This window comes from Bacillus rossius, chromosome 1 (genome assembly GCF_032445375.1).
Source record: "Bacillus rossius redtenbacheri isolate Brsri chromosome 1, Brsri_v3, whole genome shotgun sequence".
Lineage (NCBI taxonomy): Eukaryota > Metazoa > Arthropoda > Insecta > Phasmatodea > Bacillidae > Bacillus > Bacillus rossius.
In genome coordinates this window covers 365,887,053-365,914,728 of record NC_086330.1, presented here as the reverse complement: position 1 = coordinate 365,914,728, position 27,676 = coordinate 365,887,053, and the positions used below count along the sequence as shown (strand labels likewise).

Sequence of the window (27,676 nt, the reverse complement as noted above, 5' to 3'; positions counted from 1 at the left end):
AGATTGAGTTAAAAATGTTTGGAAGAGTACATTTTTAAAAATTTTCCGGGTACGGTCTCCTTAAAAATAAATAGCTCCGGGCTCCGCAGCCTACTGGTGCACGGTTCGAGCATCGTTCATCTACAGAGAATGTGGGTGTGCAACTATTAGTTTATAAATATATTAGGAGGCTGATATAATTCTAGAGAAGTGCTATTGCTGCCGTGTTTTCCTGGTGAGAGTGCCCCGTTTGGCAACTCTCTCGACCCGAGTTGACGTCTTGCTTTGCGCGCGGGGAGCTGGGAGGGACTGCTGTTGTATTCCGGGAAGCTCCCCGCTACCTGGCGGCGGCCATCTTGCCGCGTCGAGGTCAGGGTTACCACCACACCCGCGCCGGCTCCGGAGGTATCGCGAGCCGACAGTTGCTTGCGGACACAACAAGGAGTGCGACTCTTACACTGGAAACTGAAACCATGTTTCGCGCGACATGGGACGCTATCTGTTGGGTGGGTCCATAATTACTAGCTAAAACAACTCGGGATATAGGTTAAGTTTTACGTCAGTAATGTTAATTTATCTACTTGACGACTAATTACTTACTAAAAGTAATTTCAACTGTGCGAAGAACACTTAAGGTTGTTTTGTAATAAAAAGGGCCATGTTATGTACTTAGAAATGAGCAGGAGATGCAAACATTTCTGGTTGACATCACCACAAGATATGTAAGCTACCAAAATGGAGTGAAACAATTTTCACTGGTTTGTTTGCCTGATGCACATGCATTACTTCTCACAATATAATATTACAAAATCGATAAACTATTTGCTCATTTTCCATGCTGCGAAAATATTACTACTATACTCAAATGTATCCGCCATTGAAAAACTTAGAACAAATTTAATATTATATACCTACCAAATAAGGTAAATTTTTATTTGTTAACCCTAAAACACTATTTTTCATCACTTGCATTAGTAACGTGGTCTTACAGATGTGCTGTGCATCAAAGTCTAAGATAATTTTAAGATGGTTTAAAATAAATTCGTATAAAATTAATACCAATAAATTTTGAATTTTTTTTCTACCCTTACGGTAATAATTAGTTTCATCAAAAAATGTTTCAGCTAAAGGTTTAGATAAATTATAGGATTTTTACAATAAATTATAATGGATTTTATATTAAATCTACTGAAAAAAGTTATGACCTTTTTTTTTTACTATCAAACCTTGTTATTCCACCCCTTGGAGTAATGGTTGGTTAGATAAAAAATTATTTTAACAGTAGTTTGTCAGTATTTAGAAAGTTAAACAATAATAAGATTGGGTTTGGAAGTGCATATAGTAGGGACGTTTTATTAATTTTCTTATTCCAACCCTAGATTTTTTCCCAACCCCTTGCAATAATAGTTTGTTTTATCACAAATTGTTACACATAAAATTTTTAAATAAAAATTATAATATTTACAAACAATTTTAACGGACTCGATCGTGTTCGTACTAAGGGAGTTATGATTTTTTTTTTTTTTTAAATTTAAACCCCTGTTATTTTCCACCCCTTATAGTAATGGTTGGTCGTATCAAAAATATTTTTAGACAACCTTTTTTTGGTATTTCTCCTAAGAGTTGTATATACGTTCAAACTTTTGTGATATTTTCCATATTAAGGGAGTTACAGCGATTTTTCCGTTATTCAAAAAATCTTCCCCCATTTCTACCTCTTTGGTCGGAAATTGCTCCAAGATTTGCCACCATTAGATTTTATGTATCAGCTTGGGAGAGATTTGTGAAAAATTGCGTAAATTATATATATATATATATATATATATATATATATATATATATATATATATTTAATACACACTCTTTTGTGTTGACGATGGTTTTGGAGTCTTTGGACTTTGAAACGAAAAACTATATAAAAGTTGTCCAGAAATCGCACCCTGGTAACGGCTAAAAAAGGTAGTATGTATCTCTTCGAAATCTACCTAAAATTTGTTACTACGGCTCGATGCGTACTGTAATCGAAACAACCAATATTGTAAACCTATTGTAATTACCACCAACTAAAAAATGACTCCTTTCCGTGGCATTTTCTTTACAAACTACTCTTGACGAATTTAGTTTTAGTTACAATGTAAAGTGATGCATGCCAATGAACATGCGGGCCCTCTACTAGCGGAGCTAATGTATTTGAAGGGCTTACAAACGCGACATTCAACTCTGATTAGGGATGGCAATGAATGATATATCGGAAATATTGATAGTTCAGGTTTAAAATATCGATATTTTATTGCCGATATTATTTTATATCGATATTTTGTTCCGATGATAACGAATTCGAATAAAATAATATTTTTAAATTAAAAAATATATATTAAAATTATCTGTACATAAATTTGGCAGAAAAATTATAAAATGGTGGACCGAACTAACAATTAAGTAATTTTTCAGCTTATTATTATACATTATATTTTTTTCTTGCTTGTTGGCTATCTTTTCGTTTAACATCTTCAAAAGTATATTAGAATAACAATCCATTAAAATAATAGTAAAAATAAACTATCGAACCATATAGATAAGATTTTATTTAATAATAGAAAATTTAAAAGAATCTTCAATTATGCTAGAAAGAGCCAAACTTGTATTAGGTTAATTCCTTTATATTAACTTATATGTATTAAAAATTAATTAAAATGTGTACTTAAATAATGATTTTATAATAAGCAAAGTATGGGTAAAACTTTGTATGTTATAGACCGATATATCGAAATTATCGTTATTTGCAAGCAAATAAATTTTCAGTATCGATATAATTCAAGCAATATATCGATGTGTTCATAAGTTTTCCTTAAAAGTATTATGTGATATTCAGCAAAACCACTAATAAAATTTAATAACAAGATAACACGGCGCGGAGTTTATTGGCTTTCGTTTCTTTTTCAAGTACTGTAGGAATCTAATCTTTTTGTAATTGTTTTTATTTATTATAAATTTTGTTAAAATAGGAATAAATAAAGAAATATGAAGTAACAAAATTATTATTACCCTCAAACATGCTTACAATGTTGTTATCGTCGATCATCGTCGCTGCACCACCGGTGATTTTTAGAGTTAACATTAGTTGAATATCAAGAAGCGTGAGAGCGCTAGTGGCGTGTAGTTGCGTGCAGCGCCGCGCAGCTATCTGCCGGCGAGGTTTGTAACTACGTGATGGTCGAGTGTGTGTGTTTTGTTTCTCTGTGGCGAGCGGACTATATTAAATAGGTTTTTTTTTTTAATGTTTAAATTTCAACTTATTTTAAAGGTTACAACTAAAGCTGTATTTTTTAAAATATTTCTGTGAAGAATTATGAAAAAAAAAAAAAAAAAAAAAAGCAAAATAAACACATTGGTTGGACCAGTTAGCAATTTTGCCGTATTGTTGAAAGAATATAAATTTTAATTACTGTGCGTATAGTTTTATCTAGAGTACCTAACTAGTGGGACAAACTACACATTTAGTTGTGCATATCAAAATATACAAACAATTAGGTTCTAAAGAGTATCCCCCTCCCCTCCCCCTTTTTTTCCACCCCCCCCCCCCCCCCCCCCCCAATAATTATAGTACTGTATAGTTATACAGCCACACTTTTTGTTACGTATTATAAAAGTACATAATCTATAACTATAAAATAATTTTGGCAACGATTAAGTACTGTCTGCAAAAATGAATCTGTGTATTCACAAAAAAAAAAAAAAAACTTTTTTGTACTCATAGTTATGTAATCAGACGTAGGTTTGAAGCACCGCCAGGCCATACAGTTGCCGAAATCAGTATATAAAAGGTCGGAAGCACTAAAGCGCGGAAGAGCTCTCGTTTGCGTTGATTGATACGGATAGACATGTCATTACAAAAATAATTTTGCGCGGAGTCCACGCGCGAAAGAAGTAAAACATCTTGCTTATTAGGTATAGAGATAAATTCTTAGTATTTTTTGAACAAAAAATAATCATTGATAATAGGATGAGGGTATGATTTCAAATAATAATTTAAAAAAACACTCTCATAACACTGTTTAACAATTATTCTGATTCACTCGAGTAGTAAAATAAGGAACAATATTTTCTTGCAAATATGGCCCGTGGCACGGTGCACAACAAGCTCAAACCCCGTCGTGTTGCCCTCTGCCCGGATATTCCCGTAAGTCGGGTGGCGTCAGGCGCAGGCGGGTCCCTACCGCCGCGACCCGCCTATCCCTGCAGCATGGCAGGGTTCAACCTGAGCCGCACGCCGCCACGTGGAGCCCGCTCAAGGCTGCTCCAGCGATCACCGAGCGTGCCAAGGGCCCCGTATTGGGGGTAGCTCGACCGCCCCCCCCCCCCCCCCAGTAACAACCACGCATATTCAAGTGCGCAAGAGCGCGACAGTGCGAATGCTCTTAATAATGCGCGAGTGCCCAAGATGGCAAGAGAGCGAGTATGCAAGCGTGTGCAAAAGTGCGCGACAGTGTGCGCAATAATGTGCGAAAAAGTGTGCCGTGCCGTCTCCTCTGCCGGTTCCCCCATCACGTACCAAACTATTCTCCTCATGCGATCGGAATTTTCGTAACACTCGAAAATGGTTACCTTCTTAGCAAAGTTCACTTCAAAAACGCTATTTTACACGTAAGGTAAAAAAAAAAAAATTACGAATTATATGTAGTTGTAAGACAGTGTTGGTTGCAGTTTGTTTTTGGAAGGAGAATAAATTGGGAAAAGGGGGGGGGGGGGTGGGTTAAAAAATATTTGAGCACGCATTGAAAAAACTTTTACACACGTGACACATGGGCCTACAGTAGTAGCCATAGGCAATGTATCTCATTGTAGGTCACATAGTAACGTACTGTCTTAAATAATATTTTTCAAATTTTTTCAAAATTTCGGAAAGGAAGGGTAGATATGTACTTCCTAACCCCCCTTTCGTGCTTCCGCCACTGCTACCGAGACTGTTCTTGTGATGTATTCCTACAGCTCCAGGTCACTTACGTTTCTCTTTAGAGCAGATTCATTCGCTCATCCTTCTTTTCCCTTAGTCCCCCCCCCCCCCCCCTTGTTATTCTTCTCGTCGTGAAGAATGGTTCACACTGGTCGGAAGGACGGAGCCTGAATGATTCATCAAGCACCTGGCGTGCAGCAAGCCGAGCCCTGCTGCCTAATGCATGAGGACACCTCGCGGCCGCCACATCCAGACAAATGCTCCCTGGAACCTCGGTGTATTTCTGTAGCGTCTCGCCGGCACGCGTGATCTAGTGATTGGGTAACCGCGCCGTCATCCAACGGTTTATCCGCCATTTTGAAATGTCATGGCGGCCGCTGTAGGCGCGTTGTTTACGTTTCAAGATCTCAGCGAGTCTTGTTTTCCAATTGTAGTTACTAGTGACCAGTACGTTAAAGGCTCTAATACTTGGAAACACCGGTTTAAATTTGATAACTTAAACAGTTTTATATGCATGGGCTGATTCTTCAGGGTCTACTGGCAAATCTGTAGGCTTCTCGTTCAGAAGACAACGCACTGCCCATACCACATGAGCAGACTGCGCTCTGAACAGCCCCGTGGCACAGTTTTGCGAGAAGCCTAAGATGTCCATCAAGTTCTGACCATGCCCGAACACGCCCGAATATTCACCTTCGGCCAACCTCGGAATCTGTTTTATTTTTGCGCAGGAAAATTGAATTCAAATATTAAAAGTGGTCGGTTAGGTTAGCTACATTAAAACACTTTAAAACACTATGGACGGTTAGTTATAGGTTAGTATAGCTACATTAAAATAAACAGAGAAATATAAGTATATATGAATAAACCCGAGGTTGGCCGAAGGTGAATATTCGGGCGTGTTCGGGCAGGGACAGAACTTGATGTACATCTTAGGCTTGCCCCTCCCCTACATTCTTTCCCTTCTTTATCCCTTATTCGTCGTGCCGCTCCCTCCCCTTTCACAAGCTCCGCCCAAGTGACCGTCATCTGCGATCGGGTTCTGCGCTCATTGGCCGTGGTGTTGTTCCAGGCGAATTCTAAACTGATACTAAAGTACTTGATACCTATAGTGTACTAGTTTTGCAGTACTTGATGCAGGCGTGTATCAGTTACAAAGTAGCAGATTGATACTCTGCAACCCACCTCTAGTTCAAGGGAGTACCGAGTCTTCGCCGGTCGAAGCCACTCCGTGCTACTCCGTGCAGGGCGGCGGTACCTGACTTGCAGCTCTGCCGGGCAGAGCTGTGAGCTCCGCCCAAGGCGAACATGTGTCCGGGATTAGCTGCGAACCGCCGCTCCCCACGCGTGACCCCGCGGACTGATGGCTCGCCGATAGGGATGGCAACGATATGTCGACGCATCGGTGATATCTATATCTAAGGTTCAACATATCGATAATTTGGTGCCGATATTTTTTTGTATCTATGTTTTGTTCCAATAATGTCGAATTCAAATAAAATAATATATTTCATGCAAAAATAATTGTTTAAATTATCTGTAAATAAATTTTGTTAGGAAAAAAATAATAAAATGGTGAACCGAAGGCTTCGGAAAATAAATTATTATATAAAATGAGAGAGAAAAAAAAAAGAAAATATTGGATTGCACTGTAGGGAATTTCATGGATATTTTTTTCAATTTTCCTTTTTACTTTTCTAGATGTTCGTTGGCATCTTTTTCGCTTAACATCTACAGAATTCTATAACAAGAAACACAATCCATAACAAATATTTAGAAATAAAAAAAAATGAACGAAAGATATAAAAGCACAGATGTTATTGAATAATTAAAATTACAATTGTGTTCACTTTTGCTAGAAAAGAGTTAAACTTGTATTAGGTAATTATTTTATGTATTGGCTTAAACATATCACGAACTCAATACAACATGTAATTAAATAATATAATTAAAAACACAGGTAAAAGTTTGTATATTATAATAGACCGATTAATGAAAATATCGATGTATCGAAGACCGATATATCGATGTTTTCAAAAGTTTTGCCATCCTTACTCCCTTATCACTCGGGTTGTACGCCAACATACTTCTCTCTAATGCTCAAATGCCGTCTTTACGACTTGCGCGTCCGTCTTTACGACTTGCGCGTCCGTCTTTACGACTTGCGCGTCCGTCTTTACGACTTGCGCGTCCGTCTTTACGCTTGTTACTAACGCATCACCATCTGTAGCTGGTCCATTTATTTGTCACCCCTAGTGCGTTTCAGCCAATATGAACACTCTTGAACGCTTTCTCCGTGTGTGCTTTCAGAAGAGGCGTTAAAACATGGAACCTCTTAACATAGTGTTGTCGGTTGGAAAAAGTCCAGGACGGGATATACAGAATGTCCATAAAAATGTCCATAAAATAATTTCAGTTTCAATGGTATTATAATAGTTTACTTTAGACTATTTACAACAAATCATACATCAAATCTAAGGTAAACTAACAATTTTTTTTTTTTTTTTTCGTACAAATGTTCAATATGTACGCATTTAGTTATACGGCAATCATCCAACAATTATCCAACCTGAAGTCCAATTCTTCCCATACTTGGATTAACAAGTCCGGAGTAATGGAAGCAATAATAGCCTTTTCAATTCCGTTTACACTCTGGCAAATCATTAGGTAGCGGTGGATCGTTGACACGATCCTTTATAAAGCCCCAAAGGAAAAAAAAATCGCATGGCGTTATGTCAGATAAACACGAAGGCCAGCGAAAAATAGCTGTATCGTCTCAAACAATCCAACGGTCAGGGACTTTTATGTTCAACCACTCTCGTGAAAAGATTTCAATGGGGAGGGGCTCCATGCTGTTGCCAAATAAAAGTTTACAGGTTCACCCTCCGATAACTGGGGAAAGAGCCAATCTTTCAACATATCCAGATAAGCATTCGAGAAAACAACAAAGCCGTAATCGCGCATATGCTTATCTAACTTGAGTTACTCTGTAATAGTGACCTTGAACCAACACAATTGCAACGCTCACGGTTGTGAGTGGGACATTCTTTTATGGACATACTATTGTGATTTGTTTGATTTAGTGCCTTCGACAGGAATGACTGTAGGAGAAGATTCCAAATTTATAATAAAATGCACCAATCTAAATTAATTATTTCCTACCTCTTTATGGCGATAACAGTATTAGTTATTAAAGTTATACATGTTTAGGAGCATTATTAAAAAAAAAAACTGAATATTTAGGAAGCGCGCGTACAATGCAACGGACTTTTCAAAGTATGAAAAAAATGTTATGCCCTACGTGCTTTTAAATCATGTACTTTAGTGACTGGTATGAATTCTGGTCTATATCATTAAAAACAAATATTTATTGTCAATATTAGTGATAGAAATTGTGTCTGTAAACGTTTCAATTGTATTTATGTAAATAAGTTTATATTCCCATATCTGTGCTTTATTTATATTATAAATTATAAAACCATTGTTTAGTAAATAATGAAAATTAATAAATTAGAATAAATATTCAGCATTTTTTTTAGCCATTTTCATTAATATAAAAATGTTCTCTATTTTACTAAAATATATAATTTTATACACGTGTTTGTATTTATATTGAATACTGAGTAGTTTAAAATTTTTAATTTGATTGAATTTATACTTTAGCAGCCATATTTATAATATGACTCCAATCTTTTTATTATTTTATGTCTATTAACTATTTACATTTAAAATTAAAGTTAGATTTTATTACGCCAAGTAAGTACAACGTCTAACGCGCGTACATAAGTACACGCACCCATTTTTTTCCACAGCGGTGTGGGTAAATACGAAGCTAAGTGCACTTGGACGCAGATTGCGTTTAAACTCAGGGGCACCACCGCTAGGTAATTAATGAAAGAAAAACTGAGAACACGCCATTGAGTTCTGCGCTTCTCTAATTATGTAATTGTAACGTGGCGACCTCAAATGACACTGACTGTACAGGATCGTCCCCGTGGCAATGGTTGCTGCATAGTTTATTTTCTAACGACCATGAAACACTTATTTTATTATTCAACATGCATCTATCAGTAGCGAAACCATAGAGGGGGGGGGGGGGGGGGCTAAGGGGCTCAAGCCCCCTCCAAAAGCATCTTGAGCCACTATTGTTTTAGTGTTTGCCTTGATAAAGCCTAGCCTCAGCTGGGTCAAGCCCCGCCCAAAAACCAAAATCCTGGATCCGCCTCTGTGCATCTTCCAACAGTAAACCACTCATTTACAATTTTTTCTTCGATTTTTAGGACGTATTTTTAGCTTGTACGATTTGTCGCGTATGCTATGAAAGTTCTTAATTTTTTTTGTGGATGAGACTTTTTTTTGTTAGTTGCCAGTACATTTCGATACTTTACACACACAATGGCACAAACTTGTTATTGTCATAGTTGTTTTAATCTGAAACCCATTTGAGTGTGCATTCAGGGGATAAATAGAAAATTACGGGGTATTTGGAACAAAAGTCTGTTTCTTCCGAAGTAGTCTGCGCGTCAGATTACGAATATCCGTCACAGATACCGGAGACGATAGCGGGTCACGTGATCAATATTGTGTTTTGTGTGAACGGTTCCTGGTACGGACGCCGGAGTTGCGGTACGCGCGCGCTGTCCGGCCGCCGCTGCCCCTTGCGGCCGAGACGGGAACTAGATCTCTGCTCGAGTTCTGCCCTCCCTCGAGACGCGCGCGCAGGCAGTCCGCGACTCCTTGCAGCCGTGACTTGCGCCGCGCTCACGTGTCGCGCGCCCTCCCCTCTCCCAGCCCGCTGCACGCCCTTTGTGAGTCGCGGCCGAGTAGTCCAGTCAGCGGGTCGACGGTTGCTGCAGCCGGAGGTAGCCTAGCCTCCACGCCGCATCTGGCCGCCCGGAAGAAAACCGCCACCTGCTGACGCTCATTTGTTCCTCGCGTCTCCCTCCAACCTGGCAAGTATGGGCACTCACGACCGTCTACCTCTTGTGCATGCTTGTTCTGCACGCTTAGTTTTTGCAGTCAGCGTGCACTGATAGCACGCAATTTTTATCCGTTACTGGAATAGTCACTCCTTCAAACCTGCCACTATTTAATTTTTTTTCCAACATAATTTTATTATGTACCACTTCTCATGGCTTAAAGGTACATAGTACCTAAGTAGGGAATTCACATCTGGGCCTTAAAATGCTTCTAGGCCTTATAATGTTATTTATGTAACCGTACATGTCGTGTGATATTAGTGTTTCTGTTCCTAATATCTCTCTCTGCCAGTATTCTTAAATTGGCGTACTGGGGTTCGTGTGGTTTTTATATAGATTTTTTTTTTTAAAAAAACATATTTTTATCCTTATAATTTTATTAACGCTATATCACTGATCCTAATAAAGGTAAAGATTTTCGCTGGTATGTAATGCTTGCTTTGATTTACTGATAATTATTCGACAATTTAAAAAAAAAAAATTGTAAAAATTCAACTGGTTTTAGAAAGTATTGTACATCTACAGAGTCAGTCTGAATTCGACGGACGAACTTCAGCAGCAGGTTTATCACGACAAAATAAGTTTAAAACGAGTATACGACTAATGGTCTTCAGCATTTCCCAAGGCTGGGTGCATACATGTCTTTGAAGTTGGTGCTGAATAACATTTTTATTGTAAATAATGAAGTATTTAAGGTATAGCAGTGGGCGTCTGGATTATGTTCATTTGAATTAATATCTACAACCACCGCAGAATTTGTCGCGGTAGAAAAAATTATTTCTTTGAAATAATTGGGACAGTGCCATGCCACAAAATGTGGGGGAAAAAAAAAAAAAAAAAAAAAATTAACTCCTAATTATTTTAATGAAATAATTTTGCTAGTTACAAAATTTGCGATGGTTGTAGAACTTCATCCTCGTTCAAATAAACACAATCCAGATTCCCAGTGCTCCTCCATCTTAAATACCGTCTCAATTAATTACAACAAAATTATTGTTCGGCACCAACTTCAAAGATGTATACAAGCCTTGGAAAGCACTTTTATACCATTATTCGTATGTTTTCAATTTATTTTGTTGTGATGAACCTGCAGCTGAAGTTTCTAGGTCGGATTCAGACTCATTACATGTATGTATGTATGTATGTATGTATGTATGTATGTATGTATGTATGTATGTATGTATGTATGTATGTATGTATGTATGTATGTATGTACGTACGTTAATATACTGAATTATAATCCATTAAATGACGTGTATAGAACACACAAAGTGCTACATGCAATGAAGTCTGAAGCTGCAGGCCTGCTCATATAATTATTATATTTGTATAAAACTCGACAACTTTTTTTAAAAAAAAAAATTGTGAATTTTAATCACGATTATGAATATTTTTTTCGATTCAACCTATTTGGGGAGTTAGCCATAACAGTTCAGTTGATTAAATAATATAAATACGCTCATCACTGACTCTTAACGCTGTTACAACCTACTAGTATTCAGCAGCCAACTGAATCGCGAGATCCCTATAAAAGACGGACTCAAACATGGCAAAAAAAAAAGAAAACTGTGGTTCTTGTTTGTAACTGCGACACACGAGTGTGAAAACGCGCAGCCATTGTTGTTAAGCGTGGTTCTCGACGATGGCTTGTTTGTCGTCCACATCGTCAGTTTTGTGTCGAGAAAGGCAGTATTATTATTTTTTTGACGGCGTTATCAGCTTTGACTTGCGCTATCGCGGGTCCGTCGTGCAGGCGTCATGCGCGTGGCAGTCGCGGTGGTGTGTGCTCGCTCTGCTCGTGACCAGTTTCCTCTGGCGCGTGGGAACTGGCCCGCGCGCTCGTGTGTAGACCCGGGCATGAGTGTCGTGGGGCGGATGTGCCGTGTTCTGGCGGGAGCAGGCAGCGATGTGAAAATTGCTCTTTCAATCACACGGCCATAAGATTAACTCAAGTGCTCTCTCATGCTCAAAAAACAAAGCACAAAAGGTGTCTTCAATATGGCGCAAACAAACAACCTTTCTTGGCTTCACTTTCTTGCTACCCCAGGCCTGGTTGGTTGGGTCGCCAGTCCGCTGCCTTGCGCGTAGAGGCGACGAGACGTACAGTGCACCAGCAAATGTCACTCTTGGTGCATCTGTGCTACTGCACGTCGAGCGATGTTTAGGAACAGACGGCCACCAAAACTGTTATAGATTATAAAACATTTTATGTATTAATGCTTAACGTAAATAAATAGTACTGATCAGAAAACTAAATAAAAATTTCAAAAATACATTGTCTTATTTTGAGAAATTCTACTTTGTGGTTAGTTACCTTCTTCACTCGAAATTTCAAGCGTTCATCAGTATTAAGTTAGGGTTTGGCTCAAGAAAATATACACATTTGAACTACTTGTATCAGAGCCAAAAAAAAAAATATATATGGTTTACATTCATTGGTTCTTTTGTGACTTCGAGTCACATTTTTATGACATAAATGTTTAAATTGCTTGAAAAGAGACTTTACTTACAGCTGACTTGAATTCGCTGATGAAGTCGTCCTAGCCCAATCGATACCTGTGAAAAATGCAGCAACGAGGTCTAAAGTATTATTATTATTTAAGATTTTGATCTTAGCGTTGCCTTTGATAATTATCTCAATTAGTAATAATAGATTATTTTCTATTCGTAACACAAAATTAAATATTTTGTCTTATGATAGATGGTATGAATAGTAGTTATGATCATTACAATTAATTTTAGCGATATAGATTATATGTATTGTCCATTAAAATTAATTTCAAATTGGTAACTGGGTGGTTGTGTAATGTCGCGAAAATCTTGTACGTAGTTCAAATGCTTGAAACCAAATAGCTTGATAGTTAACCCTCGCCTGTCGCCGATGCTATGACAGTAGTAGTCTGGTACCTATCGGTGATACGGGAACAGCTTATGGGAAGTGCACTGTATCATGCATCTCCAGAGCTGCGTGGTGACCAAACAAGCTGCCGCAATAGCACCCTTTGGACCGCCTGACGCACGTCGTCTTTATCGAGTCTGCAAATATCTGCTGTCGACTTGTTTGCTCCGCGGACAGACCTCCGAGGACATTGTAACGGCGCCACTGGTATATGCTGTGTGCGCATTTCCTGTATTCGGCTCTTTGGTACATGCCGTGTCCGCATTTACTGAACACGACTCTTTGGTACATGCCGTGTCCGCATTTATTGTACACGACTCTTTGGTACATGCCGTGTCAGCATTTACTGAACACGACTCTTTGGTACATGCCGTGTCCGCATTTACTGAACACGACTCTGTGGTACATGCCGTGTCCGCATTTACTGAACACGACTCTGTGGTACATGCCGTGTCCGCATTTACTGAACACGACTCTGTGGTACATGCCGTGTCCGCATTTACTGAACACGACTCTTTGGTACATGCCGTGTCCGCATTTACTGTAAACGACTCTTTGGTACATGCCGTGTCCGCATTTACTGTAAACGACTCTTTGGTACATGCCGTGTCCGCATTTCCTGTAAACGACTCTTTGGTACATGCCGTGTCCGCATTTCCTGTACTCGGCTCTTTGGTACATGCCGTGTCCGCATTTACTGTAAACGACGCTTTGGTACATGCCGTGTCCGCATTTACTGTAAACGACGCTTTGGTACATGCCGTGTCCGCATTTCCTGTACTCGGCTCTTTGGTACATGCCGTGTCCGCATTTACTGTAAACGACGCTTTGGTACATGCCGTGTCCGCATTTACTGTAAACGACTCTTTGGTACATGCCGTGTCCGCATTTCCTGTACTCGGCTCTTTGGTACATGCCGTGTCCGCATTTACTGTAAACGACGCTTTGGTACATGCCGTGTCCGCATTTACTGTAAACGACGCTTTGGTACATGCCGTGTCCGCATTTCCTGTACTCGGCTCTTTGGTACATGCCGTGTGCGGATTTACTGAACACGACTCTTTGGTACATTTGCCGTGTGCGCGTTTCCTTTACACAACTTTGACGCATAATTTTTGATCATTTTTGTACGCAATTTTATGGGCCAGTCTATATTTTCATAGGCTTCGGAATAAACAAACACCGAGTCGGTTACTACATAAGTGATGGGTAACCCACTATGTTTTGGACGTCTGATATTTTAACCCTGTCTATATTTTATATACATTTTGAAGTGAAACTTATTTTCTGAGGGCTACATTTTTCTAGCGTTACGATAATTCCGATCGCATGAGGGGGAACCGGTAGAGCAAAGAGTGCGTCAGTGACGACGCCACTCCAACGCATGGTCTAGCGGTCGAATGGGAAGATGGAGAAAGAGGTGAAGGGAAAGGTACACCGCGGAGCATGCTGTATGCTAGTAGTAACGGCCAGAAGGGGATATGGCAGGGAAGAGGTAGAAATGACGCAGCAGTTATGCTAAAGAATTCTCGTAACGCTGCTTGTGTTTGTCCACTCAGTTTTCGCAACGGCGAACTATTAAAAGCTACCTACCAAATATATTTTATTTAAACTATCTACAATTTATTTATTCGTGTGGAAAATAGTTAATTAGTGCAATTAACTTTATAAATATCATTCTTTTTTATGTAAATAGTGTGATTGAAAATGTAAAAAAGACTTATAGACTTAGGCTTTTTAAGTGTAATTAATTTATGCTATGTGAACATTGTGATTTGAAAGTCGAAAGGACGTATAGACCGTTGAGATAAGACTTATAAGTGTAATTTATGTTCGATTCAAGTGGTTTTTTGTTGATTCATTTTATTCAGCTGGAGATCGTGATTTAACATCATGCCTAAAATTAATAAAAAAAAGTCGAAGGCGGTACGAGGTGTTATCAAAGTCAATGTGGGAATAAACGGCCAAAAGAGGCCCAAACACGTGCTAGTGAACCGATGCGAGAGTACAGGACGCGGAAAAAGGCATTTTTTTTTTATTTCCGATCATACCCGTGTCCGTATTATTCTCAATTATTATTTCTTGTTCGATTAAAAAATACTAATAGTTTATCTATATCCCTAATAAGCAAGAAGTTTCACTTCTATCGCGCTTGGACTCTACGTATATGTATGTATGTGTGTGTATGCATATATAGGCTATGTATATATACATATACAGGTTAATTATAAAGTCCGTGAAACATTTCATAAAATCGGTACAGCGAAATGGAAAAGAATAACGTAACAAATTATATACCGCGTGAAACAACAACTCTCAAAGTTTTTTTTAATGTAGCGCCAAAAAGCTATTTTAAAAAACAACCGACAGGGGCGCTAGTGCATATAGTTGCTGAAAATGGCTGCGAACCAGGCAGAGAAAACCTTTTGTGTGCTTGAATACGCCCGTAGCGAATCGGTAGTGAGTGTCCAAAGAGGTTTCCGTGGCAAGTTTAACAAAACACCACCAGTTTACAATAGCATAATGAAGTGGTACAAGAAATTCGAGGAAGACGGCTGTTTGTGCAACGCAAAACGGTCGGGTCGGCCAGGCGTGTCACAACAGACAGTGGATTGTGTACGGGACGTGATGGTGCGGAGTCCCAAGAAGTCAACTTATCGGGCTGGTGCAGAATTGAATTTCCCTCAGCCAACTGTGTGGAAAATTCTTCGTAAGCGATTAAGAGTGAAGCCGTACAAATTGCAGCTTCTGCAAGCCATCAGCCAAAATGTCAAAAAGGCTCCGACTGCATTTCTGCATTGCCATGCAGAACTGTCTTGAAGACGATGACTTTGCAAGCAAATTAATCTTCAGTGACGAAGTGGGGGACAGAGAATCCACATGCAACTCTCGAACACGTCCGAGATTCGCCAAAAGTTAACGTGTTCTGTGCCATGTCAAACAAGACAGTTTATGGCCCCTTCTTCTTCGCTGAGAGAACTGTCACTGGTATCACCTACCTCGACATGCTGCAATTGTGGCTTATGCCACAACTTGAAGCTGATAGCAGGGACTTCATCTTCCAACAAGATGGTGCTCCACCTCATTACCACAATGTGGTACGAGATTATCTGAATGAGACGTTGCCACATCGCTGGATGGGCCGTGGGGCGGCCGCTGACCAAGTGCTACTCCCGTGGCCACCGCTATCACCGGATTTGACACCTTGCGATTGTTTCTTGTGGGGATATATGCAGGATAGTGTTAATGTTCCACTTCTACCACAGAACCTTGACGAATTGAGACACCGCATCGTAGTAGCTGCTCTTACCATCACTCCTGATATTCTGGGTCGGGTATATGCAGAATTAGACTATAGATTAGATGCGTGTCGTGTGACGCAAGGTGGACACGTAGACCATTTATAATTAGTGGGAAAAAAACTTTGAGAGTTTTTCTTTCACGTGGTATATAATTTGTTATATAATTCTTAGCCATTTCACTGTACCGATTTTTGGAAATGTTTCACGGACTTTATAATTATCCTGTATATGTATATGTGTGTGTGTGTGTGTGTGTGTGTGTATATATATATATATATATATATATGGGGTAGGTATTATAAAGTGACACCGACGATATAGTAAAAAAAATTATATTGACATCTACATACATTAGTTCGGCTTCAATCGCAAAGTTTGTTGCATTTTATGCCGTTGTTTTTACCTAGGACAGTTTCGATGGATGTTCCACTTTGTAAACGGAAATGAGTGTTTTGCAGCAAGTTTTGCCGCTAGATATACGCTACACGTGATCTGCTCTTCATAATTAACTTGTTTTCCTGACTTAATTGCTTGTGTTTTTTCAACTGTACAGATTTTGAGTTGACGTGAGCTTGTACTGATGGGTTACGCATATGGAATAGCCATTATAGTTGGAATAAATGCTTTAGCTCTGTAACTGTTGGAGCGGTAAGTGCGATTTGGGATATTACTGGGTTAACAACACTCCTGCTATCATGTGAAGGTGTAAATGTCAGGATGTTTGTAACTCAATCGCGTCTTTTATTATTAAAAAAAAAAATTATGACTTTTGTAACAAAGGTAACCTATATATTTAATAGTAAATATCTTGCTTTTCCGCCCATAAAAAGCACAGTTCCGCAGTGAACAGCCATTACATTCAGGTTACAAAGATAAGGCGCTGCATTCTGAGGCTGACGGTGCCACTGACATAAGTCTCATATATAAAATGAGCATTTCTCCACCAGAAGATGAAACTAGGAAAAATAAATTAAGTAATTCAAAAGCTTTGAACTGTGGCTTCAAACTCGCAACTTTTATACTTCCAACTTTTTTTTTCAAGGGCAATATAAAGTGGGAAATGTATCCTGAAACCTCTTCCGCTGATCACCGTGTTGGCCTGCATAAATAATGTTCAATTATTCTCTTCTTTCGTAACCGAGTCGAACAAGTGTGACATTTATTTGTAAATGCATTTTGACTTTTTAAAAGTACGAGAATGCATTAAATGCATTGCATCTAGTATGTATTGAAATAACTCCACATACCTTTAAACATTATTTTAATCCAGGAATGAAATAATGACATTTTTCCCCCCTTAATTATTTTGTACATAATAAAACCTTACTTAATGTTTAAAAAATTCTGCATAAATCAATTTAGTATTAATGATTAGATAGGATACCAAATTGCTTAATACCTCTGCAAAAATAGTATGAGGAGTTTCCCAACGTATTAGTGTGATTCAAAAATTATGCAAATTGAATTGTGTCATTGAAAAGAATTGTTTAAACGTTTCAGAGTTGAAAAAGTAGCACATTTAAGGCTGCAAAAAGTTTGACGTAGACCACTGGAGCCCTTAGTGTGCAATTATACAAATGAGTGTTATCAAGTAAAATCATACTTATATATATACATATACATATTATATATATATATATATATATATATATATATATATTCGCGATAGGGATGAGAGTAATATTTCAAGATGGTTTTACGTCTTTTTTTTTATCCGCAAGCGAAAAGCAACCGGCCTGAGCAGTAAAAGCGGTTCTTCGGTCAAACGCATTGCGGACAGTCCCCGCCAAACGCCTTTGTTGTCGGCTGACGGTTTATTGTAATTTATCCGCTGGAGTGACTGGGAATGCCACACGTCCTGGCCGTGTACCGGTGTGCAGGCGTGTTGACTGATGGGCTCTGTGAACGTCACGCCCGTTGGCACTGGCAAATATGATCGCACAGATGATTGCGACGATCGTACTTTGCAGGCCATCCGCTTTCTGGTTAAGTCGGGGTGAAAATCGGGGCAAAGTCCGGGAAGTTGAAAATTGGTCAGGGAAATTCGAGGAATTTACTTTGAATCCTGGTGAAGTCACGGAAATTCCCCGGTGATAATAATTTGAGAGGAAAATATATTCCAGTCTGCCATCACTCAGACTGAATTTTTTTTTCGGATGGTGTTTTATTTTATTGTATAGTCATACACTATAAACTGACATAGGTTGTGTTTGAACTAGTTAAGCTGTGGAGGCTGTATTTTCATTTCTTTAAGAAAATTGCCAGACCTGTAAAAGTCAGGGAAATTTGTAATTTTGGTGACGGAGCGTTAAGGAAATGTTATATAGTTGTGTGGCCACCCTGCTTCGATGCTCGGGTCCGAGCTGTGACCCCGTGCACCAGGGTGCTCACGGCAGGACGAGTCTGCGTCGGTTCCCCGTTACCTTCCGCGCGAGGACTACACACCAGCCAGTCCTGCCCCGAGAGGGAGGTGTCCACAAGTGAAGAACCCCGAAGCCAGAGTCTGAGGGCGGACACGTCACATCATCACAGGTGTAGACAGGAACGTCGGAACGTTTTCATGATTGGGGGAGCGAAAAGATGTATCACTTACCTCAGTCCTAGAGCGGGGGATGGCCCTCCCCCGGAAAATTTTGGAATTTTAGATGCAAAATTGTGCTATTTAAAGAGTTTCCGAACCAAAATATTAAATATACCATTCCAAGAATTTGATGACGTAGTATGTATTAAATACTACTCTGACAGTAGATGTAGTACAATTTAAATAAAATACTATCTAGGAATTAGCAATCATTTTACAGTATATTGACAATCATAAATTTGATTTTCTAATCAATGTGATTACCAATGCAACGTTTGTAACTACTGGTTGAGAAAAATACTACTAGGACCAAACATTTATTCAGGGAAAAGGAGGGGGGCGAAATGCTACTCTCGCCCCCCCCCCCCATGCATAACAGCACGGGGGCGACTCGCCCCTGCTGCCCCCCCCCCTGTTCCGACGTCCCTGGGTTTAGATATTCACGTGATACATCATACGACAATATTACAGGATTAAAATCTTCAATAACGTAACAGTTATTGATAAATAAACTTATTTTCACACACGTGCGTGTATATATGTATGTATGTATATATATATATATATATATATATATATATATATATATATATATGGCCTTTAATCACCGCAGGACCTGCCTTGATATTTTTAAATAACTAGGTTTTTAAGGACCGTTTTATAAAGAACAGTACAAGTTATTCTAAGCGCGTTTCGTAAAACGTTTGAGTTTTAGCCTATCAGCACTCACAATGAATTAATGAATGTGTTTGTCTCGTCTTTAGAGACGGTTGAAGGGGGAGGGGGGATGTGTGATGGGAGAGTTATTAACGGAACGGATCCGTGAGAGTAAATGGGGGTACTCGGAGAACCAGCGCAATCAAGCAGCCGCACGCGAAGAAAGTCCCGCGCGTAGCGACGGCAACAGTTACCAGCCCTGGGGCGTCGACAGTACCCGGAGTCCAAGCCTTGCGGCTGGGCTTCGGTTGATGGAATTATTTCTGATGAATCCTCACTGCTTTGAGGGTCCCGCCTACCTGGACACACGCACGGTATTCAGAAGTGATATAATAACTCAATATATCCAAGTGTAGCCATAAAGATTGCGTGATAGTCAACAGCCTTATACTTAGAGGCGACACCTCGCTAGAAGAACCAGCGAGCATCGCTCTTACCATCCCGCCTCTCTAACACACATACACACAAAAACTAGATAGGCCTCTAAAGTCTGTTTTAATCTCAGTATTAGTTATTTTTGTTTCCATTATTAGTAACTATTAAAAATAGAAATAATTCCTTTAAATAGCTCTCTGGCATTTGTTGTTGTGTGAGAAAATTTCTCTCTAGATATTTGCTAAACGTTATTTTCAAGCAGTAAAATTCCACGCATGTAATACCAATTATGGAAAATTATGTGCATTTTTACCATTATTGGATAATTTTTGGTAAATATAGGTCTGGAATGGATATAGAAATTTAATAAATGCAGTTGTGTGCATTACCTAATATTTACACTATTCATTAATTTGTGACAATTTAACTGTCTGTCCACATTATGTCCACAATTCACTCTCCCCCACTGGAGCTCGGCTCGACGGTGGCTCTATCTACTGCTGGTCTCTTACCGCGTGCCTCTGTCCCAGCACACCGCCTCGCACTACTCACTTCTCGTTCACGAAGTCCGCCCTCGCCGTCCGCCAGCGCTCACCAAGGGGCCCACTGTCCTGTCCTCGCAGGACGCTCCCGAGGACTTGCCTGTGTTGCCATCAGCCTCTTGTCATTCTAACATCTGGAAAGGTCTCGAAGCTCTCCGAAGTGTCGCGTCATCACTCGAAGCTCCGGGAACAATAGCGTTCTAGTGGCACAGGGGCTCTGGAACCCTCTTGAAGCGGGGAGAGAGGCGGCGCTCCTAATCGGATTACGGCAGAGTGTAGGGGGGAGGGGACCTCTCTGTGGGAGGTGGGGGCCCTCCCTGGACCCCCCCCCCCCCCCCTGCTGGCCGGCCTGCCTCGTGTGAGGTTGAGCGCGGTGACCACAGACACCGCGTGGTGACACCTGAGGTCTCTGCTGGCAGGCTAAACACGGAGCATGCCCTGGCACTGTGTGTGAACCGTCCGACCGGGCAGTGTTCACCAGAATATCTAGTAATACTGTTCCGTGTGAACCACTAGAGCACAAGAATATTTGTTACATGCTGCACTGTGTGTTCTAAGCAAAAAGAGACCTTTCTAGGAATTAGTCATACTAACATAAGAATAAGTTGTCATGAGCCAAATGATCTGCATGAAATGTGAAAGTTTACAACATAAATTAATTCCAGTCTCGCACTTTCTTACCCATTCTCGTATCTATAAATCAGAAACAGAAAATGAAAATGGGAAGCTATATTACGAAACGCGATGGTAGGTGTGTAGATTTCCGCTCTCGATTTGTTAATGCACGCTGGGAGAAACTTAAAGTTAGCCGTTACGGGAAGGGACTTGTTTTTTGGAAAGTTGATGTCCCAAGTACAACGCTCATCCTTCCCACATTCTGCACGTGCGTCATTAAGGAGTTCAATCCGCAGATACTGGCCTCCAAGCATGCCCTATCGCCGTGGTCTGTGCCCGCCAGCATGTCTCGCATGCCGCAACGCGGCATGAGCAGCAGATATCGACTCGCCAGTTGCGCCATCATCACGGAGAGTTGCGATAACCCGCGATTGGTACGACCACTATTGCTATTTAGATAGTCTACGTTTATTGCAAGAAGTTCCTTCGGTCTGTTTCTGCCATGGGGTTGCAGTCAACAGCACAAGTCGATATCGCCCATCGCCACTGACTGTCGAACTGTCGCCTCTACCTTCTGGTCCATCGGCCGTGAGGCATGGTAGATGAAGCTAATATCCCGGACCTATGTGTCTGACGGCTTTGGGAGATACGCCACTGGGTTTCTGGCCAGGCCTGAGTTACATCGCCCTGCGGCACGATAATGTTCTCATTAATAACATTTCGTAACATAGGAAGCTTATAGTTTTCCATCCAATAGTCGTGAATTTTAGAAGGCTTTGCGACTAGCGTTATAAAATAAATCGTGTCTATATATATTCTTTAGTTTTCGACTTTGATCAGTTAGCTTAGGCCCTACTGTATAAAATACGGACTGCATAAGAAATGATCCCTTTAAAAACTTATTGTAGTAGATTTTTTTTTTATCTCGTACAAATCCAGTTTAACATACGGCTGGCTTCGACGAGCATTTAGTATGTCTGTGCAGAGATGTTAGTTTTCTGAAGAAAAAAAAATAGTGCGTGGAGTCCCTCCGCGCGGAAGAAGTGAAACTTCGTAATGTGGAAATGAAAATAGGAAGGGGTAGAAATTGATTTTTAGTGAAATCATACTGTTTCTTTAAGACAAACTTTATTAACATTGCTTACAATGCATAGCAAGAATACCACGCGCATGTACTTGGGATCTACCGACTCACTCACTTTCTCTCTCCTACTTTCTACCTTTGTGTATCTTTCTTTCTCTCTCCCTCTTGCGTTGGAATATTGGACGCTACTCGTTGCTAACGCTCGCGCATGCGTTCGAGTGCCACGCATTCACTCTCGCTCTCTCTCTTTCTATTCCCCCTCCCCAGGAGCTTTGAACGTTTAGCTTAACAGTGCTTTCATACCCCCTCCATGGTAGCGTTAAACGTTAAACGCAACCTTGTTGGAAGTCGCATTAGAAGTTTCACTTAAAAAAAAATATTTGGAAACATTTTCCAGTAATTTACCAGAAAATGTTTTGAAAGACAGGAAAATATTCCAGCGACTAATTATTTGGCAGAAACACACAAATAAATATTATGAAAGTTTTGATGCAAAGAGAACCAAATAAAACATTTTGTTTTTCTTTATCACTCGAAGGCTCACTTAACATTCGAGAGTTGGGTGGGACCAATGTTACGCTTTATTACCGACTGATAGGAACAAAAATATTGTGGTTAAAACGCTACCTACCAATTTGTATAGAATACATTATTGTATAACGCACACTAGCCTATCGTAAATTGCGTGAATCTAAGTCGGTAACATGAAAAATGCTTGGTTATATTTTTCCACAAAAATTTTCCTCCAAACATCTATAAGGGCTGTGTTGTGAATCTGGCTAGAAGTAGGTACCTAGGTAGTATTTTAAACGATGCCGTCTTGTAAATGTTGCCATCTTGTAAATGTCGCCATCTTGTAAATGTCGCCATCTTGGAAATGTCGCCATCTTGGAAATGTCGCCATCTTGGAAATGTCGCCATATTTGAAATGTACTTAAGAAATTCCACCATATCGTCATTAAAATTCTGCTGCATTAAATTTTCTACCATCTTGGTGCAATCGTTACCAAAATTTGTCTGTCTTTATAACACTGCTGAAATAATCAGCGAAAGCACAGTGACAGTGTAGGGTGGTTAGGGGAGACCGGGGCTAGTTGGCTACAGGGGTAAGTTGGCACAGTGCTAATAGTTCGAATAATTACCGACAGATAGCATAACGCTCTTGTATGTAGGATCACACAGACCAGGTCCCTAGATCCTGTTGTTTTCCGCCGCGAGTCTTCACTATTACAAACAGGAGACCATTTTCTTTACTTCTACGTTTGGTGAGTAAAAATTTTGTCTTACAAAGACTTGGATATAACTTTTATAATAAATTATATATTTTTAAAACAATATTTGTGTATAACATTATAACGTGCTAGTTTTAAGAAGCAATTACTAAAATAATGTAAATATATTCCAATTCTTTCGTTCACTCAAGTAAGTTTTAAAAGTTGCTGTGGGGCTAGTTGGCACATAGATGGCGGGGCATGTTGGCACATGTGCCAACATGCCCCGGACACTTTCTCGCGATTCTAGATCTTCCAAAACGAAACGCATTGTTATGAGTAAAAGGTATAAGCTAGCACTGGAATGAAATAGCATATTTTTTTGAAATTCAAACCATTACATACATTATTACAAGTAGGAAAGACAACAAAATATTATAGTTTTATTAATTGGATATCATTTTTTATTTTAGGCTTCAACATGCGCACCTACAAAAGAACAAGTAATAGATGCCAGACTTCCCAAGACGTTGTTTTAACAGCAGTAAAGAAAGTTAAACTCGAAGGGAAGTCCATCAGAAGCGTAGCAAAGGATTTTGGAATTCCATTTCGCTCTTTGGCTCGATATTGTAGCAAAGTAACTGAAGAAAAACTTATTGCTCCACAAGATACCCCACCTCTTACAATTGGCTACAAGAAACTGAGACAGGTAAGGGCTTTTTAAAAAAAATGTTATGTTGTCGACCTGAATAAATATATCAATTAGGAATTTAAAGATGCTTAATGGCTTGTGGTTGTTTTTTTCAGGTTTTTACAAACGAACAAGAGAATGAGTTTGCTGATTATTTGAAGAAAGCAGCTGATATTTATTATGGATTGTCACCAAAGGAAGTCAGGAAATTCGCATTTGAATATGCAGTGAGACTTAAGGTAAGGTTTCCTTCTTCTTGGGCTGACTGTGAAATGGCAGGTGCGGATTGGTTTTCTGCATTTTTAAAACGGCATCCTACACTTTCTATAAGAACACCTGAAGCGACCAGTCTTTCAAGGGCTACGTGTTTCAATCGCACTAATGTGAAAGCATTTTTCGACAATTTGAAAGACGTTATGAATAGATTGAAAATTGGGCCTGGAGATGTGTGGAACATGGACGAGACTGGTATCACTACAGTGCAAAGACCAGACAGAGTAGTTGCACGGAAAGGTTTTAAGCAAGTAGGTAAAATTACTTCTGCCGAAAGAGGAACTCTAGTTACTGTAGCTGTTGCAGTATCTGCGACAGGAAATCATGTGCCACCATATTTTGTTTTCCCTCGCGTCAATTTTCGTGAATATTTTCTGAAAGGAGCGCCTATAGGTAGTTCTGGAGATGCAAATGCTACCGGCTGGATGAAGGAAGCAAATTTCGTCAAATTTGCACATCACTTCGTAACAAATGTTAAGTGTTCCAAAGAAAACCCATGTCTGTTGCTACTTGACAATCACGACTCACATCTTTCAATTGAAGCATTGGACTACCTTAAAGATAAGGGGGTCACTGTCCTTTCTTTCCCTCCACACTGCAGCCATAAACTGCAACCATTAGACCGGAGTGTATTTGGCCCTTTAAAGAAATTTGTGAACAGTGCCTGTGATTCTTGGCTGGTGAACCATCCTGGGAAAACAATGACTATTTATGACATACCTGAAGTTGTAAATGCTGCTTTTTCTAGTGCGGTTACGCCGAGAAATATTTTATCTGGTTTCAGAGTAAGTGGGGTATCACCTTTCAACCCTGATGTCTTTAAGGATACAGATTATCTTGGTTGTTACGTAACAGACCGCCCAGCACCTGACGAAAATGATGTTGACAGTGGAGAATTGCCTAATTCAGACAACACTGTTCAATGTAGACCAAATGAACCTGTAATCATGGAAGCAGGCCCTTCAAATATGCTGATTGTACAACTAACTGAGGAAGAAGCTGATCAGGAAACGTCAATGGACGTAACGAGCAGGGGCTTACACGAAATCGCATCACAAGATAAGGAAATTGTAGTTGATTCTACGTGCAACATAAGCCCAGAAATGGTGAGACCATTTCCCAAAGCTGGTCCAAGGAAAAATAACCGGGTAAATAATAGGAAAAGGAAGAGTGAAGTGTTGACAGATACTCCAATAAGAAATGAATTAGCTAAAAAGAAATCAGATATTGATAAGAAGAAAGGAGCTAAGAAAAACTTGTTTGGAAGTTCGAAAGATACAGTTCAGAATCCACGCAAGTCTAAGGTGAAAATGTTATGCAAGAAAAAGAAAAACATATGTGTCAACACAGCAAACAGCAGAGCCAGTAGGGAGGATACATTATGTCTTCTTTGTTTAGGACCATATTCCAAAAGCCGGCCCGGTGAACAGTGGGTGCAGTGCGTCGGTTGCAAAATGTGGGCCCACGAAGATTGTTCGGATAATAGCGTGCAATTTTTGTGCCACAACTGTAAGAAATGTTAGAAGACTTTGGCTCATGTTGGATCAACCAGTTAAAATTTAGTATAAATATTTTCATGATCAGAATTGGCATTCTATTAACATTTTACTGTATGATAGGCTATACAGAGAAAAATACTGTAGGTAAAATTGCTAAGATTTTAAGATTTTGTATTATTAGCATTAAAAAATACGGAAATTGGATATATATATATATATATATATATATATATATATATATATATGTATACTTATATATATGCGCGCTAATGTATGTTATATATTTAGCTTAAATAAGCAACACATTCGTAATATTATCTATGATTGTATTTCCATAAATTTGTGATATCTGTTAAAAAAACTTGAAGGCAATCGATAAAATTTAGTAATGAAATAAAATAAAGATACATGCAAAAAAGTAATTAGTTGTAAAATTATTCTATATATCCCTGTATATATGTAGATATATGTAGCCTATACATATAGGCACATATATACACATATATGCTCAATTTTGTAATGTGTGCCAACATGCCCCTACGTGTGTGCCATCTTACCCCGTTCCAGGGGCAAGTTGGCACACAAGCAGTGGGACAGTTCATTATTAAATAAACCATTTTATGACTTTCAAACTGCGATTGTTGTGGCTCAAATATATTGCTGAAATGTAGATACTTGAACTGCCATAAAAAAATTTCACATTAACAACATTGAAAAAATTATATAAATGTTTTATTAAAAAGTGTGCCAACTAGCCCCGGGCTCCCCTACTGCTGTGCAAGTGCCGAAGGGATGCACTCTGGTACCTCGAGTGGCAGAACGTGTGTGTGTGTGTGGTCCTTGACGACGGAGCCAGATCTGGACATGGTCCCCCAGGAGACCAGCGAGTTCTACGTGCGCGAGGTCTCCGACATGGTCAGCATCACCCTCAGGCTCGTAGCGGACGGTGAGTACTGCGCCACGCTGCAGCTTCTCCATTGTACTGGATCCAGCAGTAACTGTTTAAATTTACTACATTCGTTTGATATGAATATTAAACGATTTCTGCGCCGGCTTAGCTACTTACGTAACGAGCACAAGACCATTTACTTTCAGACCATTGAGTGAGTAATAAAGGTCCTTATTGATATAGTCTGGAACACAAAATTTATAAAATAATCATCACAATTTCAAATGAACACACACTTTTTATTTTCTTCTGTTTATCCTTCTCTCCATTTCATGTAAAACAACCGTTTTTCTTTTTTATTAACCAAATATATATCATGTATAAAGAGCAAAATTTGTTTCTACATATCACAGTACTAATTTTATACAATAAACATAATTACAATTTTGATGCTCATTAATCAAAACAATTAACATAAAATACTCTGTATGAGTGTAACAGTACGCCATCTTTCATTCGAAAGTTTTTAGCTCGCATCGATTTTGTATCGTTTATTATTGAACCGTTTTTGTCCTATTTTAGGCAGAGCGGTCACATTAATACATTTTTGGTCACTAGAGAGTGACTGTTCATAATATTTGTAGTTGGTAGTGATGATTGTAAAATTAATACCCCTGATGGAAATATTTGTTGTAGACACTCACGGTAAATTTTAGTTAGGCAATCAGGTAAACAATTGTAATATGTCTCGATTAAGATAGATAAAATGTTATTTTAAACTATCGAACCCTAAATTGCGTTTTTCTGTTTCTGTCTACTCCCCTACTCCTCTACTTTGTGTTTCTTTAGGTTCAAGACAGTGTTAATTATTTTAATTTTTTTGCCGATGTCATGTTAATTGGATCAAATATGAGACATAGGCCCTACCATGTGGTTTAGTAGTGGAAGTGTCGACAGGAAGGACTTAACCTGAAAAGGGGTGAGACGTGGGAAAGGAATCTTCAACTGGGCTTTTTGAGGCACTTTTATGCACCTCGCTCCCCGGGCTAGTGACAGTTGCTTAGTTACTATTATTTTTTTGTAGCAAAA

General features: G+C 39.3%; 2 protein-coding genes across 11 annotated transcripts in view; both read left to right on the top strand.

Annotated features, from left to right (window-relative positions):
* Window positions 1-27,676, top strand: part of LOC134528383 (RNA-binding protein fusilli) — a 326,528-nt gene that overhangs the window by 225,497 nt on the left and 73,355 nt on the right. For all 10 annotated transcript variants that reach the window (XM_063361967.1, XM_063361964.1, XM_063361968.1 and 7 more), the window contains one exon: window positions 26,555-26,644. In XM_063361967.1, coding sequence (XP_063218037.1) covers window positions 26,555-26,644 — 90 coding nt within the window. The remainder of the gene's footprint in view (window positions 1-26,554; window positions 26,645-27,676) is intronic.
* LOC134528386 (uncharacterized) lies at window positions 9,896-26,562 on the top strand. Its single transcript, XM_063361971.1, has 2 exons — window positions 9,896-21,538; window positions 26,489-26,562. The coding sequence occupies exon 1, from the start codon at window positions 12,860-12,862 to the stop codon at window positions 13,925-13,927; it is 1,068 nt and encodes a 355-aa protein (XP_063218041.1). The 5' UTR covers window positions 9,896-12,859; the 3' UTR covers window positions 13,928-21,538; window positions 26,489-26,562.

Coding starts and splice junctions, on each gene's coding strand:
- LOC134528386 (XM_063361971.1), top strand. CDS start 12,860: ATGCATCTCCAGAGCTGCGTGGTGACCAAACAAGCTGCCGCAATAGCA.